Source organism: Prunus avium, chromosome 6 (assembly GCF_965620075.1).
Source record: "Prunus avium chromosome 6, drPruAviu1.hap1.1, whole genome shotgun sequence".
NCBI classification, from domain to species: domain Eukaryota; kingdom Viridiplantae; phylum Streptophyta; class Magnoliopsida; order Rosales; family Rosaceae; genus Prunus; species Prunus avium.
In genome coordinates, this window is record NC_142289.1 from 34,573,255 (window position 1) to 34,587,528 (window position 14,274).

Genomic DNA, 14,274 nt, shown 5'->3' on the forward strand with positions numbered 1-14,274 from the left:
CCGACACATGGACATCTCTTCAAAAGATAAATTATATGGTTGTCACGAGTCACTTTATTGATGTTGATTGGCACTTGCACAAAAGGATTATAAGCTTTTGTGTCATTCCAAACCATAAGGGTGAAACTATTGGAAAGCTTTTGGATTATTGTTTGAATGATTGGGGTATAGAAAAAGTGTTTACTATTACTGTGGATAATGCTACTCCTAATGATAAAATGATAAGTTATATGAAGGGTAGGTTGACCAGGAGCAAGACACTTATGTTTGGTGGTGATTGTTTACATGTGCGATGTTGTGCACATATTCTGAATTTAATTGTGTTTGAAGGGATGAAAATAGTCCAAGGTTTCCAGTTATATCCCAAATGGCTAAGGATGTATTTGGCATTCCAATCTCTACTGTGGCTTCAGAATCTGCTTTTAGTTTGGGTGGTACAATTGTAGATCCTTTTCGTGCTTCTTTGACTCCAAGAATGGTGGAGGCCTTAGTTTGCACAAGTGATTGGTTGAAAGCCGAGGAGTTTTCCTTGTACAAGGATCCAACTAAGGAGGAACTTGAGTTCTATGATGCTTTGGAGAAAATTGAGACTGGTAAGTAATTTTAATTTTTTATATTTCTTTTGGTTTTCAATTGCATTCATATGACATATGTTTATTTTCTCACTTTCATAATTTGTTTAATGATGTAGAGGTATATTCTAGTTCTCAAATGAAAGAGAAAGTGGTTGCTAGTCCATCTTGACTACATATTGAATGGTATAGTGATTAATAACCTTTCTTAATCTCAAATAACATGCCCATGTACTTGATATTTATTCTGTAACTTTGTTTTTCTTTGGCTACAGTACACAAATCAGATTTGGATTGAAGATTACTAGGCCTCTATGCTGCAATTTTTGGTTCTTTGAAGTGTTTAAACTAATTTCTTATTGTTTTGTAACGTTATTTGCTATTTTATTATGTAGTTTCAATGTTCGTTTGTAACTTTAAAATTAAGTTATTTGATTTTGTATTTTATAAGGATAATTTGGTGTATTTGTTCAAGAACTTATGTCATGTGAAATTATTATAAATTGTATTTTTATTACTATGTTTTTATTACGGTAGTACCGGCCTACCGATCCGTTCCGAACCGAATGTTAGGTTAACCGATCCGAAGTCTACCGAAGTCTTTGGTTTGGTTAACGGAAGAGAAAATGGTCTACCGAAGTCTTTGGTTTGGTTAACGGAAGAGCCCTCTACCGGTCCAAACCGATCCGCGCCCAGGCCTACAGTATACTTTACCTATCAATTAGCATCCGTGTCCCCAGACCATTGTTCATCCTTTTTTTTTTTTCTTTTAATTTAATTTGTTTTAACTGCTCTTCTTTCTTTTTATTCAAATTGTTTCACAATAATTTTTTTAACAGATTTTGTTCTTGAACACGTATTCTACCTAATTTTAACTGCTCTTATCCTTATCCAAAAATAAACCTGCTCTTCTTTTTTTTTGGCGCTCTTCTTCGTTTTCTACTTCTTCTCCAACGTCATTTTTTTTTTTCCTATTTATTTATATTAATAATTTTTTAAAGTGTTCTTCTTCAGCACGTCTTGTTCTTTTTTTTTTGTTGGGACAGCACGCCATGTTCTTAATTTAACAGTTAACTGCTCTCTTTTTACCCAAGCACGTCTTCTGCTTATTTTGTCTTTTTATTATTATTTAATTTTGCTTTCTTTTTCTTTTAAATTTTTTGAAATTTAGTGTTGTTTTACTTTTTCGTCCTCCTTTTAATAAAATCTGCATGACCAACGTAAAGCTTTGCCTGAAAATCCCGAAACCCCAAATCCCAAATCTCTGTAAACCTAAAATCCCCAATCTCCCGCTAAACTTTTTTTCATAAAAAAAATCGCCAATCCACATCTCGATCTGGACTTCCTCTTGCCGCTGAAGCAGGTGATTGGGCCCGACGAGAACGGGATCAAGAAGGTGATAGAGTACAAGTTCAACGAGGACGGCAATAAGATCAATATCACGACCACGAGTCGGACTCGGAAACTCGCCAATGCTCGACTCAGTAAGCGCGCCGTTGAGCGCCGCTCCTAGCCTAAGTTCGGCGACGCCGTGCATGAGGACGTTGGTGCCAGGCTCACCATGGTCTCCACAGAAGAGATCCTCCTCGAGCCTGGTATGCCTTGTGTTGACGCTAAAAAATGGTTCAACACTTTTTAGCCCAACTTAGAGATGAGGTGTGATAGATGATGGGCGAAAGTGAGGACCATCACCAAGTATGTGAGGATTTGGGCAAGCGATAAATATACATAAGACAAGATATACGTGGTTCACCCTTAATAAATGGGCTACGTCCACGGAGAAGTATATTCTCATACTCATTATTATAACAATGTGTATTTACATTTGCACAAGGAGCTGGGCCCAAATATAAAGAGACTAAAGATCAAGCCCAACCAAGGGGGATCTTTTCCTAAGTGGAGAGTGGTCTCCTTTTATAGGTGAGAGGGAGTCTTCACTTCTTGCAATATTTCAATGTGGGACTCTTTGCCTTGCTTAGAATTGCTTCTAGTTGCTTGGTCAAATATGGTATAAATACCTTGTTCTTCGTCATCTAGGATTTTCAAATTGTTGTCGTTGATCGGTGTTTTTGTTTTATGGTTTGTGAGCAGGATTATGTGGAATTTAGCTAGGCTCTGTTTTATGGTTTTTGAGCAAAAAAGAAAGTGTTTTTGGATTTTTCGTTAAAATTTTAATTGTGTATGAGAATGCTCGATTTGGGTAGTCGGTTATTTTCCCACAAGATTTTGGTTATTATTTTAAGTTTTTTTGTTAGTTTTTGCAATAGACATCTAATGATCCTTCAATTAAATTTTGACAAAATATATTTTTCTAAGAGGATTTCAAGTAGGTGAAATGTGTTTGCTATTGGAACAAATGAAACTGAAATTGTGAATTGGATTGTTCGTTATTTTGTTACTAAGAATTTTGCTGCTTTTCACAAGTTCAAGGGAAATTAGTGCTGTGTCTGTTTGATGCAATTGCTATGTTTTAATGAAGGGCATAGTAATAGGCGCTTTGTTTTTATGAACAGTTACTTGCTTGGTGCATGACTAGTAGTCTAGTAGTCTGTCTAGCTGACCTGATATGTGAGCATGGGGCATTTAGCCATTCTTTTTGGAATTAGTTCCCAAGATTTCCCTAATTGGCTTAAATCTTAGGGAGCTTTAGTTTTAAACCATAATATAGTTTACTAATTTAGTAGAAAGAAATACAATTTACTATATTCAATTTCTTGTTTTCTCCCTTTGCATGGAAACTTTGTTTGGTGTTATCTTAAGAAAGAACAGGTGAATAAATAAATGTTTTGTCAAGAACAAAATAAAGCTGCAGAACCCAATCTCGGGTGGCTGTACAAACCAAAGAGCTTATAATTCATTGCAAGCAATGCGTACAAAACTCAAACCTTGAGTTTATTTAGAAAAACGAAAACGAATTCAAGCACACCATTTTTAAGGCTTTGCAGGAAGCAATTCATATTAATCATTTAGTACTCGTACAAGCAACTTTGAATAACCAGTTAAATTCATATTAATCATTTAGTACTCGTACACTCATGACCTAGCTACCTGCCTCGAAAATTCATCATCTCACCCAATTAAATTCCTTCAAATGGAATCCGTGTTTTTAGGAGTGGACGAAGGGTTTGGGTTGATGAGTTATGCTGGGAAAGAAGGGGTGGGTTCGGAACAGGGGGCAAGGGAGGGGGAAGGTTCTGGCGGAGTAGGTGACTGTGTGGGTGTCGGGATTGGGCTTGGGAGGAGAAAGAGAGAGAGGTGGGGTGTCTTCAGAAGTTTTGTGGCGAGAGGGTGGTTGTTGGGTGGGTGATGTTGGGGCAGTGGCTTGTTGGGTGGGGTTGGAGTGGTGGTGGTGAGGGTAGCTTTAGGTTGAGTGGTGGTTTTGGTTTGATGGTGAAGTTAGGGGAGCGGGAGGGGACGGGAGAGATTGGGAGAAGAAGAAAAAAAATTTAATTTTTAAATTTTAATTTGTATAAATTAAAATTTCCATTTTGTATTGTTTATTTTTAAAAGGAATAATTTTTTTAATATTTTGACCGAATTGCCCCTCCACGGGTAACGGAAGTTACTCTAATTTGACAGAAATGAGAGTTTGTAAATTAACCAAATTGAGACGACAAAGACTAAAGTGATAAAAGTGGCTAACTACAGGGACTAAGAGTGACTTCTTGCCAAATTTCAATAAAGCATCTAAACAAAAACTTTATAGGGCCAAAATCCCGCAAAACATTCTTAACGCAAATATCTTTATAAGATTAATTTGTCCTGGGTGTGGCCCGTTCAACCCTGAGGATGAGATTGTCATAACCGTAACCATTCAGTTTGTTGATTGCTCTCTGGGCATCTTCCCTATTCACAAAGTTGACAAACCCAAATCCTCTACTAATTGAAGTATTCTTATCAAGAGCAACGTAAACACGGCTTACAGCACCAAAAGGCCGGAAAAGTTCAAGCAAGTCAGGCTCCCGTGTGTCCTCTGAAAGGTTGGTGAGACGAACATAGTTCTCATCGTTCCTTCGTCTCATATCAGATCCAGTTCTGTCTGCCCCTGCTCTCACGCTTGGAGGAACATACTTGCCAGTTCCAGCAGCTCCAGCTGCAGCATCTGATGTAGGAGGCTTATCGCTAAATGCTTCAGCCTGTGGGGCGAGATCCTTATACAGGCACTGTGAAGTCCAGTGGTCACCCTTCTTACCACAAGTCCTACAAAGTTTGAGAGCAGCCCCTCCTTTTCCAAGTTGAGCCAAAGAGTCTCCTCCAGCCTTTGGTTCTTCTGCCTTGCTACCTGTTTTAAGTTTGGAGTTCACAGTCAAGTACAAATAAAAAATGGGGTATGATGACAAATGATAATCACAAAAACCCAAAAAATCAGATACTGTGACCAATTGGAATTGAATGATAACAAATAAATCAAAAACAAATCTCAGACAGAAGACATAAATAGAGAAGCCTCAGAAGCAATGAGATATATGAGGACATCAACAAATAGTTACTCAAAATATTATTCCATGTCAATCATGCATCGTGCACAAATGAAAATGACATGGCAAGAGACGTCAAAATCAAGCCTGAATTATCTCTGAGAAAGTAGCCATCCCTGAGCAGCCTCTTAACCTAAAACAACATCCAACCTCCACATAAACCTAAATTAAGGGACTTGAGTCTAGGCCCAGATGAAGGTGCATTTCAAGATAGCAGGCACAGCTGAACTTGTCTTAATTTTGTAAGACAAACTTAAAAACTTAAGGTCTTGGGTTAGAAGATCTGTCTGCATCATTTAACTAGGCTTGTATACTTTCCATATGGAGTCATAAGATTTAAGGAAAATTAGGTATTAGACATAATTAACTTTATTAATTAGTATTTGAGACATTGGGTATTTTAGTTTGGGTTTTAATACCTATAAAAGAATTGTTATTTTGGATTAAGCCAAAAAGGAGGCTCAGATTCATTGGCCCACCTTATATTAATCATTGAAAAGATAATTATATCCTTTTTATTAAAATATTTATTGGTCTCCTTTTTTTATCAGATTAGATCTCTTTCTCTCTCTCTCTCTTATATTTATCAGATGAAAAAAATACCCTAACTTCCCTCATATCCCTCACGATCTTATATCCTTCATCATCATCATCATCATCCGCTATCTTTTTGTTTTTGTCTCTATGAATCCATGGATTGATTAATTTAGGGAGTTGAGTATCATTTTTGGGTTTCTGAAGGGACAAGCTTAACAAAAAATTTAAGTCCATGCAAAACTCAAATCGAATAGAACCAGTTGGACCAACAAATCGCAAGTGAATCAAATCCATTGTTTTATTCGGTTTGGTTTTCACTTTTGAAGATAAGCGAACCGGAATAGAACAGAGGCAAACAAATCAAATGGGATGGTTCGGTTAAATTCGGTCGGTTTAACTGTTTCACCGGTTCTTCTTTTCCCCTCATACGTTCATGCGGTCCATGACTCGTCAACTATTAGGAGCCCACAAAGAAGCCCGCCGACAGATACAAAGAGAATCCTAGAAAGTTTGAGAGAAGTCCATGCAAATACGCTAGGCCCAGTTTATTCTAGAAATCTCTTCGGCCCCGTATAAATGTGCAATCAATCCTCCAGCTTTCTCAACCAGTCAAGCAAAGCAAAAATTCTCTAACCACTACAAATCGACACTCAAACTTTCTCAGCATCCAAAAAAAACCCATCAATTTTTCCAATGTCGATCATTCCCAGCTTGCGACGAGGCAGCGTTTTCGACCCTTTCTCTCTCGATCTCTGGGACCCATTCAAGGATTTCCCATTCCCTTCCTCCTCATCACTCTCCACATTCCCTGAATTTTCCCGGGAAAATTCAGCTTTCCTGAACACGAGGATCGACTGGAAGGAGACCCCGGAAGCCCACTTGTTCAAGGCAGACCTTCCGGGGCTGAAGAAAGAAGAGGTAAAGGTGGAGGTTGAAGACGACAGGGTGCTTCAGATCAGCGGAGAGAGGAACGTAGAGAAGGAGGACAAGAACGACAAGTGGCACAGAGTGGAGCGCAGCAGCGGCAAGTTCTTGAGGAGGTTTCAGCTTCCTGAGAATGCAAAGGTGGACGAGATTAAGGCTGCAATGGAGAATGGGGTTCTGAGTGTCACTGTTCCAAAGGCAGAGGTGAAGAAGCCTGATGTCAAAGCCATTGAAATCTCTGGTTAATATCGTCTCTGTATTCTCTACTGCATTCACTTCACATTATGTATTTCTATGTTTGATTTTGGAGTGTCAGTTGATATCAATGAAATGAGTGTGTGTGTTTGTAACATAATGGCTTGTAAATTGTTCGTTTTTAATATAATAAAGGGATCGTAATTTTGCTAATTTGTGTTTTGGGTTTTTGAATCGCATTTGCATGTGTTACTTTTTCTGTTTTCAGTTCTCTTAATAAAATGCTTTGTGATTCTAAGATTTATTATGTTCAACTCTCTCTATTTAAAGTTACATTTACTTTTGTTTCTGAATTAGAGTCTCTTGATATCTAATCAAGGGCTCTGTTTGCTTTTGCTTCACCCAAATCTTAATCCTAATCCTCTGGACTCAATAAATAAATAATGATGCATCAGATTTCTGGCCAAAAAATTCACCCAGTTTTTAACAGCAATGATTCATGAATTTATATCCAAGTTTTATCGTGTTATCTAATTAATTGTAAAAAAATGGAAAAAAAAAAAAAAAAACAGAGTATAAAACCGCGCGGCTATGCTATTTCCTTTCTGAAAAATTTGGAAAAACCCAGTATAGCCGACCGGCTATACTATTTCTCTTCGGAAAAGTAAATCGGCTATACTATTTCTCTTCGGAAAAGTAAAAAAAAGAGTATAGAACCGTATTTATTAGGGAGATTCATTATTATACCCAATATAGGAGCCCAAATTATTAAAAAAACCTTATATGAAATGGATTTTAGAAACACACCCAAAGCCCATTTACAACATGACAAAAAGGCTTTTAACTTCTTTTAAATTACAAAATTGCCATTGATTTCTTAAAACAAACATAATCTCAAAACCTCATAAAAAAGCCCAAAACACTCAATAGGGCATCAAAGTAATTTAATAATTAAAATTATATTAAATAGGGCCAGCTATCATTTTTTAGGTGTGTTTATAGAAATTAAATGGTGTAGTGTTTATTTATAGTTTTAGTGCTAAGAATAGGTATATAACTAATGGAAAAAACAAAAAACAAAAAACAAAAAGAGCAGAGTACAGCCTCGTGGCTATACTATTTCTTTTATAAAAAAAATTAATAAAACCGAGTATAGCCGTCCGGCGATACTATTTCTTTTTGGAAAAGTATAAAAAAGAGAGTATAGAACCGAATTTATTATTTTTTTAAAAAAACGAGCCAATTATAGCCGCGCGGCTATACTATTTCTTTTAAAACAATTGTAAAAAATGTCTTTTTTAAAAAAAAAATTGGAAAAACTTAGCATAGTCGTACGGCTAAAAAAATTAAAAACAAAGTATAGCCTTGGATGTTGCCTGGGTATGCTGACGTCATCACCGAATGTTTTATATAAAAAATCTAAATATTTCTGAATATTTTTAAATAAATACTTAGTCAGATTATTCACTTTCCACACCAAAACTCTATACAAATTCCTTCCTTCATATCTCATGTGAATAGTGGTTGTCCTTGGATAGCCATGGCAATGGGTTGAAACACCAGAAGCCTTTTGCAAGGGCTACCACTATTTACATGAATAGTAGTAGCCCTTGCCTTGCTCTTATCTTTTGCCATGGCAAATGAGTGGAACTGCTCTTATGAGCCCACAAAGAAGCCACTTGAGAATCCTAGAAAGTTTGAGAGAAATCCATACAAATACGCAAGGCCCAGTCTATTCTAGAAAACTCTTCGGCCCCAATATAAATACGCAATCAATCCTCTACTTTCCCAACCAGTCAAGCAAAGCAGCAATTCTCTTGCCACTCCAATTCGATACTCAAACTTTCTCATCATCCAAACAAGTCCACAAGTTCGCACAATGTCGCTAATCCCAAGCGTTCGAAGAAGCAGCATTTTCGACCCATTCTCCATCGATCTCTGGGAACCCTTAAAGGATTTTCCATTCCCTTCCTCCTCATCACTTTCCACAATCCCTGAATTTTCCCGGGAAAATTCAGCTATCCTGAACACCAGAATCGACTGGAAGGAGACCCCAGAAGCCCACGTGTTCAAGGCAGACCTTCCGGGGCTGAAGAAAGAAGAGGTGAAGGTGGAGCTTGAAGACAACAAGGTGCTTCAGATCAGTGGAGAGAGAAATGTAGAGAAGGAGGACAAGAACGACAAGTGGCACAGAGTGGAGCGCAGCAGCGGCAAGTTCTTGAGGAGGTTTCAGCTTCCTGAGAATGCAAAGGTGGACGAGATTAAGGCTGCAATGGAGAATGGGGTTCTGAGTGTGACTGTTCCCAAAGCAGAGGCGAAGAAGCCTGATGCCAAAGCCATTAAAATCTCTGGTTAATATCGTCTCTGTATTCTCTACTGCATTTCACTCACATTATGTATTTCTTCGTTTGATTTTGGAGTGTCAATTGTCATAAATGTAATGAGTGAGTTCTGGTTTCATGTTTGAAACTTTTTGAGTGGTATTAAACTTTAAATGATATTGCATTGTGATTCTAAGATTTCTTATGTTCGACTCTATCTAAAGTTACATTTACTTTTTCGCTTTTGATATCTTATCATGGGCTTTGTTTGCTTTTGCTTAACCCAATTCTTAAGCCTAATCCTCTTGAATCAATAAATAATGAAGCAGTGTCCTTAACATGACGGTAAATAATATAATGAAATCTTTTTGCTTTCTAACGTTTAATGGGAAGCCTAAAGATGAATCGCTTCATCGATTTTTGCTTTCTTGACAGCTTCAATAGTTGTGTGAGGAAAATCAATATCATCTTAACTCTTCTATTTAATAGTTATAAGTAAAAGAGTCTTGGAGTGGTGAAAATATGGCAAATATTTATAAGAATCAGTGAAAAAGAAAATATTTACCCAACCAGCTCATGATTTGAGACCCACCTAAACTCTTTTTTTTTTGTCTGAACCATGAGGTGGTCCTGGATGGGCCCCAACTATGGGTGGCACCTTTAAACCTTAACCACAACCCAGACTAATCCCTACTCACACCGGGTCGGCCCGTAAGGGGTAAAGTGTTGGCCAAAGTGGTGACTCCGTACGAGAGCAGGGATCGAACCCCTGACCTCTCTTAAGGAATGAGAGTGTCGAACCACTCACACCAACCACCTTGGTTACCCACCTAAACTCTTTCAATACATCTTAGGCTAACTCTTTAATTTTGAGGGAAAGCTTAGGCTAACACTTTAATTTTGGGGTAAACTCATGCTTTTTTTGTCTGTCATTGTCCAAACTCAGGTTTAAATATTAATGAATTGATTCATGTAGCAATATTGGTGTTGTTTAATAGTGGGCCAATGACCTGTTCCTCTGAATCTTAACAAAATTCATATATGATATCAATTTGATCTCAATCAACTAGTTTATGCAGATTATGTGAGCATAAACAAAGTTCTGTTATTACTTACTAACATTAACAACATGAATTTGAATTCACTATTCAAACCAAGTGAAGCTACATGTTGGCAAGAGTCGTCATTATATTACACTCACGCATTGATTCACATAACCACAAAACCAAGAAGAAGATTCAACCCAGATCCACCAAGAGATGATGAGGAGACTAATGATGATTATGATGAGGATAATGACGAAGATGACCACGTTGATGATGATGATGGTGTTTTCTCACTGCATGGAAAAACCGAGTATCGCCATGCGGCTATACTATTCCGTCTGAAAAATTAGGAAAATCCGAGTATCGCCGAGCGGCTATACTATTTATTTTAAACAAATTTGAAAAATCCGCGTATAGCCGAGCGGCCCTACTATTTCTTTTAATTTTTTTTTGAAAGAGTCGTCGTTACATGTTGGCAAGAGTCGTTGTTCTATTACCCTCACACATTGATTCATATAACCACAAACCCATGAACAAGATTCAACCCAGACCCACCAGGAGGATGATGAGGAGATTGATGATGATTATGATGAGAATAATGACGAAGACGACGACGTTGATGATGATGACATTGTTTTCTCACTGCATGGAAAAAAGGAGTATAGCTGTGCGGCGATACTATTTCTTTTTTAAAAAAAACATTTGAAAAATCAAAGTATAGCCGCGCGGCTAGACCATTTCTTTAGAAAAATCAGGAGAAAAACCGAGTATAGCCGGTCGGCCCTACTATTTCTTTTAATTTTTTTTTGAAAGAGTCGTTGTTACATGTTGGCAAGAGTCGTTGTTACATTTACACTCACACATTGATTCATATAACCACAAACCCATGAAGAAGTTTCAACCCAGACCCACAAAGAGGATGATGAGGAGACTGATGATGATTATGACGACGTTGATGATGATAGTGTTTTCTCAATGCATGTGCCAGGTAGCACTACATATTTTTTACCCTTCCTTTATATCTCATGCTTCTTTTTGCTGTATACTGTTTCGTATTTACCCTTGTTCTAGATAATTAGTAAGAAATATTATCAGCCTCGCAATTTTTATTTGAGAGATTCACTATTATACCCAATCTAGAAGCCCAAATTATTAAAAAAACATATATGAAACGGACTTTAGAAACACACCCAAAACTCATTTACAACATAACAAAAAGGCTTTTAATTTCTTTTAAATTACAAAATTGCCATTGATTTCTTAAAACAAACCCAACCCCAAAACCTCATGAAAAAAACCCAAAACGCTCAATAGGGCATCAAAGTAATTTAATAATCAAAATTGAATTCAATAGGGTCAATTGTCATTTTTTGGGTTTTTTTTTTGTTTGTTTATAGAAATTATATGATGTGTAGGGTTTATCTATATTATTAGTGCTTAGAATGGGTATATGACTAAATATCTGTTTTTGTTTTTATTTTTCCTAATTCATGCTAATTCTTCACGTGACACTAGACCAGCTAATTATTCCATTGAAGGGTAAAAAGTGAATTTTAAATTTTACAAAAATAGTGCAGGGTAGGTTGAGTGAGTTTTGAAGTCCAGTGGTTCATCACTCGTCCAACTGTGTTATGAGCCCAGCCCACAAAGAAGCCCCGCCCATAGATTCTCGAGAATCCTAGAATTTCCCAGAGAAAATCAGAGAAGCGTTTGCAAGGCCCAGTCTTTACTAGAATATTCTTCGCTTCCTTTTAAATACTGAACCAATCCTCTACTTTCCCAAACCAATCAAGCAAAGCAGCAATTCTCTAACGACTCAAATTCTCAAACTTTTCCAATGTCGATCATCCCCAGCTTCCGACAAGGCAGCATTTTCGACCCTTTCTCTCTCGATCTCTGGGACTCCTTAAAGGATTTCCCATTCCCTTCCTCTTCATCACTCTCCACATTCCCTGAATTTTCCCGGGAAAATTCAGCTTTCCTGAACACCAGAATCGACTGGAAGGAGACCCCAGAAGCCCACGTGTTCAAGGCAGACCTTCCGGGTCTGAAGAAAGAAGAGGTGAAGGTGGAGGTTGAAGATGACAGGGTGCTTCAGATCAGCGGAGAGAGGAACGTAGAGAAGGAGGACAAGAACGACAAGTGGCACAGAGTGGAGCGCAGCAGCGGCAAGTTCTTGAGGAGGTTTCAGCTTCCTGAGAACGCAAAGGTGGACGAGATTAAGGCTGCAATGGAGAATGGGGTTCTGAGTGTGACTGTTCCAAAGGCAGAGGTGAAGAAGCCTGATGTCAAAGCCATTGAAATCTCTGGTTAATATTGTTGGCGAGTCCTTTGTTTGACAAATATCGTCTCTGTATTATCTACTGCATGCACTTCCCATTATGTATTTCTACGTTTGATTTTGGAGTGTCAGTTGTCAAGAATGTTGATATCAATGAAATGAGTGTGAGTGGTTGTAACATAATCGCTTGTAACTTGTTCGTTTTTAATTTAATAAAGGGATCGTAATTTTGGTAATTTGTGTTTGGTTTTTGAGGCAAAGAAAACAACTAAGTGCTAAAGAAACGGGGCCTGGAAGCACCACAGGCATCAGCAGCGAGAATATCCACAAGGAAGGCTGACACCTTGTCAAAAATCTGCAGACCAGGATCAAACTCAAAACTCCTAGCAGCCAAAGCATCCGCAGCACAGTTTTGTTCACAAAAGATGTGCCTAACTGAGCAATTCCAGTCAGCACTCATCATTAATTTACTTTAATGATGCTAAAGATTGTATGAGCGGACAGTCTATTTAAAAGATCCACAGCAGCACTTGAATCGCACTCCACTTCCACGACTCGAAACCCAGAATCCCAGAAAATACCCAACAACTCTGCCTCAAGAACTTTTTCTGTTTTCAGTTCTCTTAGTAAAATGCTTTCTTGTTGTTGAAACTTTTAAATTATTTTGTGGCATTGAACTTTAAATTATATTGCATTGTGATTCTAAGATTTATTATGTTCGACTCTCTCTGTCTAAAGTTACACTTTTGCTTTAGCGGCGTACAGCCGGGGCGGCTATACTATTTCTTTTATAATAAAAAAATTGAGAAAAAACCGAGTACAGCCGGCTATACTTTTTCTTTTAAAACAATTGAAATAACGAGTTATATCCGAACGGCTATACTATTTACTAATGAAAAATATAAAAATGGAGCGGAGTAAAGCCGACCGGCTTAACTATTTTTGAAATAAATTTAAACAAGAGGGTATAGCCTAGCGGCTAGACTATTTCTTTTAAAAAAATTAAAAATCCAAGTATAGCCGATCGGCTATAATGTCTCTTTTTAAAAACATTTTAATAACCGAGTACAGCCGCGCGGCGATACTATTTACAGAAAATTTAAAAAAATGACGTATAGCCGCTTGGCTATACGTTTTCTTTTTGAAAAATATTGGGAAAAACCAAGTATAGCCGCCCGGCTATACCACTTTTTAAAAGAAAAACCGGAGTATAGCCGCCGGCCATACGATTTCTTTTTAAAAAATTTAAAAACGAGTATAGCCATTCGGCTATACTTTTTTTAAATTAAAAGGGAGTACAGCCGCGCGGCCATAATATTTCGACCCATTCTGCGCCGACCTCTGGGAACCAGTCAACGATTTCCCATTCCCATCCTCCTCGCCATTCTCGCCATTCGACCTCTGGGTTCTGAGTGTCACTGTTCCCAAGGCAAGGGCGAAGAAGCCTGATGCCAAAGCCATTGAAATCTCTGGTTAATATTGTCTCTGTATTCTCTACTGCATTTCACATTATGTATTTCTTTGTTTGATTTCGGGGTGTCAATTGTCATCACTGTAATGAGTGATTTCTGATCGTAATTTTGCTAATTTGTGTTTTGCGTTTTTGAGGCCTGGTTCCTTTCTGAATTGTATGGGTTGCTTTTCTAGTTTCAGTTTTGCTAAAATTCTTTCTTGTGTTTGAAACTTTTTGAGTGGCATTAAACTTTAAATTATGATCCTAAGATTTCTTATGTTCTACTCTATCTAAAGTTACATTTACTTTTTCGTTTTTGATATCTTATCATGGGCCTTTTTTGCTTTTGCTTGACCCAAATCTTAATCCCAGTCCTCTGGTCTTGGTAAATAATGATGAAGCTGATTTCGGGAAATTTAGGGGCTCGTTTGGTTATCTACTTGGATTCAATCTTATAAACTATTCGG

The 14,274-nt window shown here is 37.6% G+C and overlaps 4 protein-coding genes and 1 long non-coding RNA gene across 5 annotated transcripts; 4 read left to right on the forward strand and 1 right to left on the reverse strand.

Annotated features, from left to right (window-relative positions):
- The first annotated feature begins 447 nt into the window (after positions 1-447).
- Positions 448-1,029, forward strand: LOC148294093 (uncharacterized). The gene is made up of 3 exons (XR_015836768.1): positions 448-593; positions 692-758; positions 848-1,029. It is a non-coding gene; the product is annotated as an uncharacterized LOC148294093 (long non-coding RNA).
- Positions 1,030-4,324: 3,295 nt separating this feature from the next.
- Positions 4,325-5,881, reverse strand: LOC110769195 (uncharacterized). Its single transcript, XM_021973126.2, has 2 exons — positions 5,845-5,881; positions 4,325-4,854 (listed from the first exon to the last, which is right to left on the reverse strand). The coding sequence occupies exons 1-2, from the start codon at positions 5,879-5,881 to the stop codon at positions 4,325-4,327; spliced, it is 567 nt and encodes a 188-aa protein (XP_021828818.2).
- Positions 5,882-5,913: 32 nt separating this feature from the next.
- On the forward strand, positions 5,914-6,919 carry LOC110769204 (18.5 kDa class I heat shock protein). The gene has a single exon (XM_088255647.1). The coding sequence runs from the start codon at positions 6,281-6,283 to the stop codon at positions 6,755-6,757; it is 477 nt and encodes a 158-aa protein (XP_088111773.1). The 5' UTR covers positions 5,914-6,280; the 3' UTR covers positions 6,758-6,919.
- A 1,558-nt stretch (positions 6,920-8,477) lies between these two features.
- Positions 8,478-9,236, forward strand: LOC110769201 (18.5 kDa class I heat shock protein-like). The gene has a single exon (XM_021973134.2). It carries the CDS (start codon positions 8,586-8,588, stop codon positions 9,060-9,062), a length of 477 nt encoding a protein of 158 aa, XP_021828826.2. The 5' UTR covers positions 8,478-8,585; the 3' UTR covers positions 9,063-9,236.
- Positions 9,237-11,838: 2,602 nt separating this feature from the next.
- LOC110769202 (18.5 kDa class I heat shock protein-like) lies at positions 11,839-12,590 on the forward strand. Its single transcript, XM_021973135.2, has one exon. The coding sequence runs from the start codon at positions 11,911-11,913 to the stop codon at positions 12,385-12,387; it is 477 nt and encodes a 158-aa protein (XP_021828827.2). The 5' UTR covers positions 11,839-11,910; the 3' UTR covers positions 12,388-12,590.
- The last annotated feature ends 1,684 nt before the right edge of the window (positions 12,591-14,274 follow it).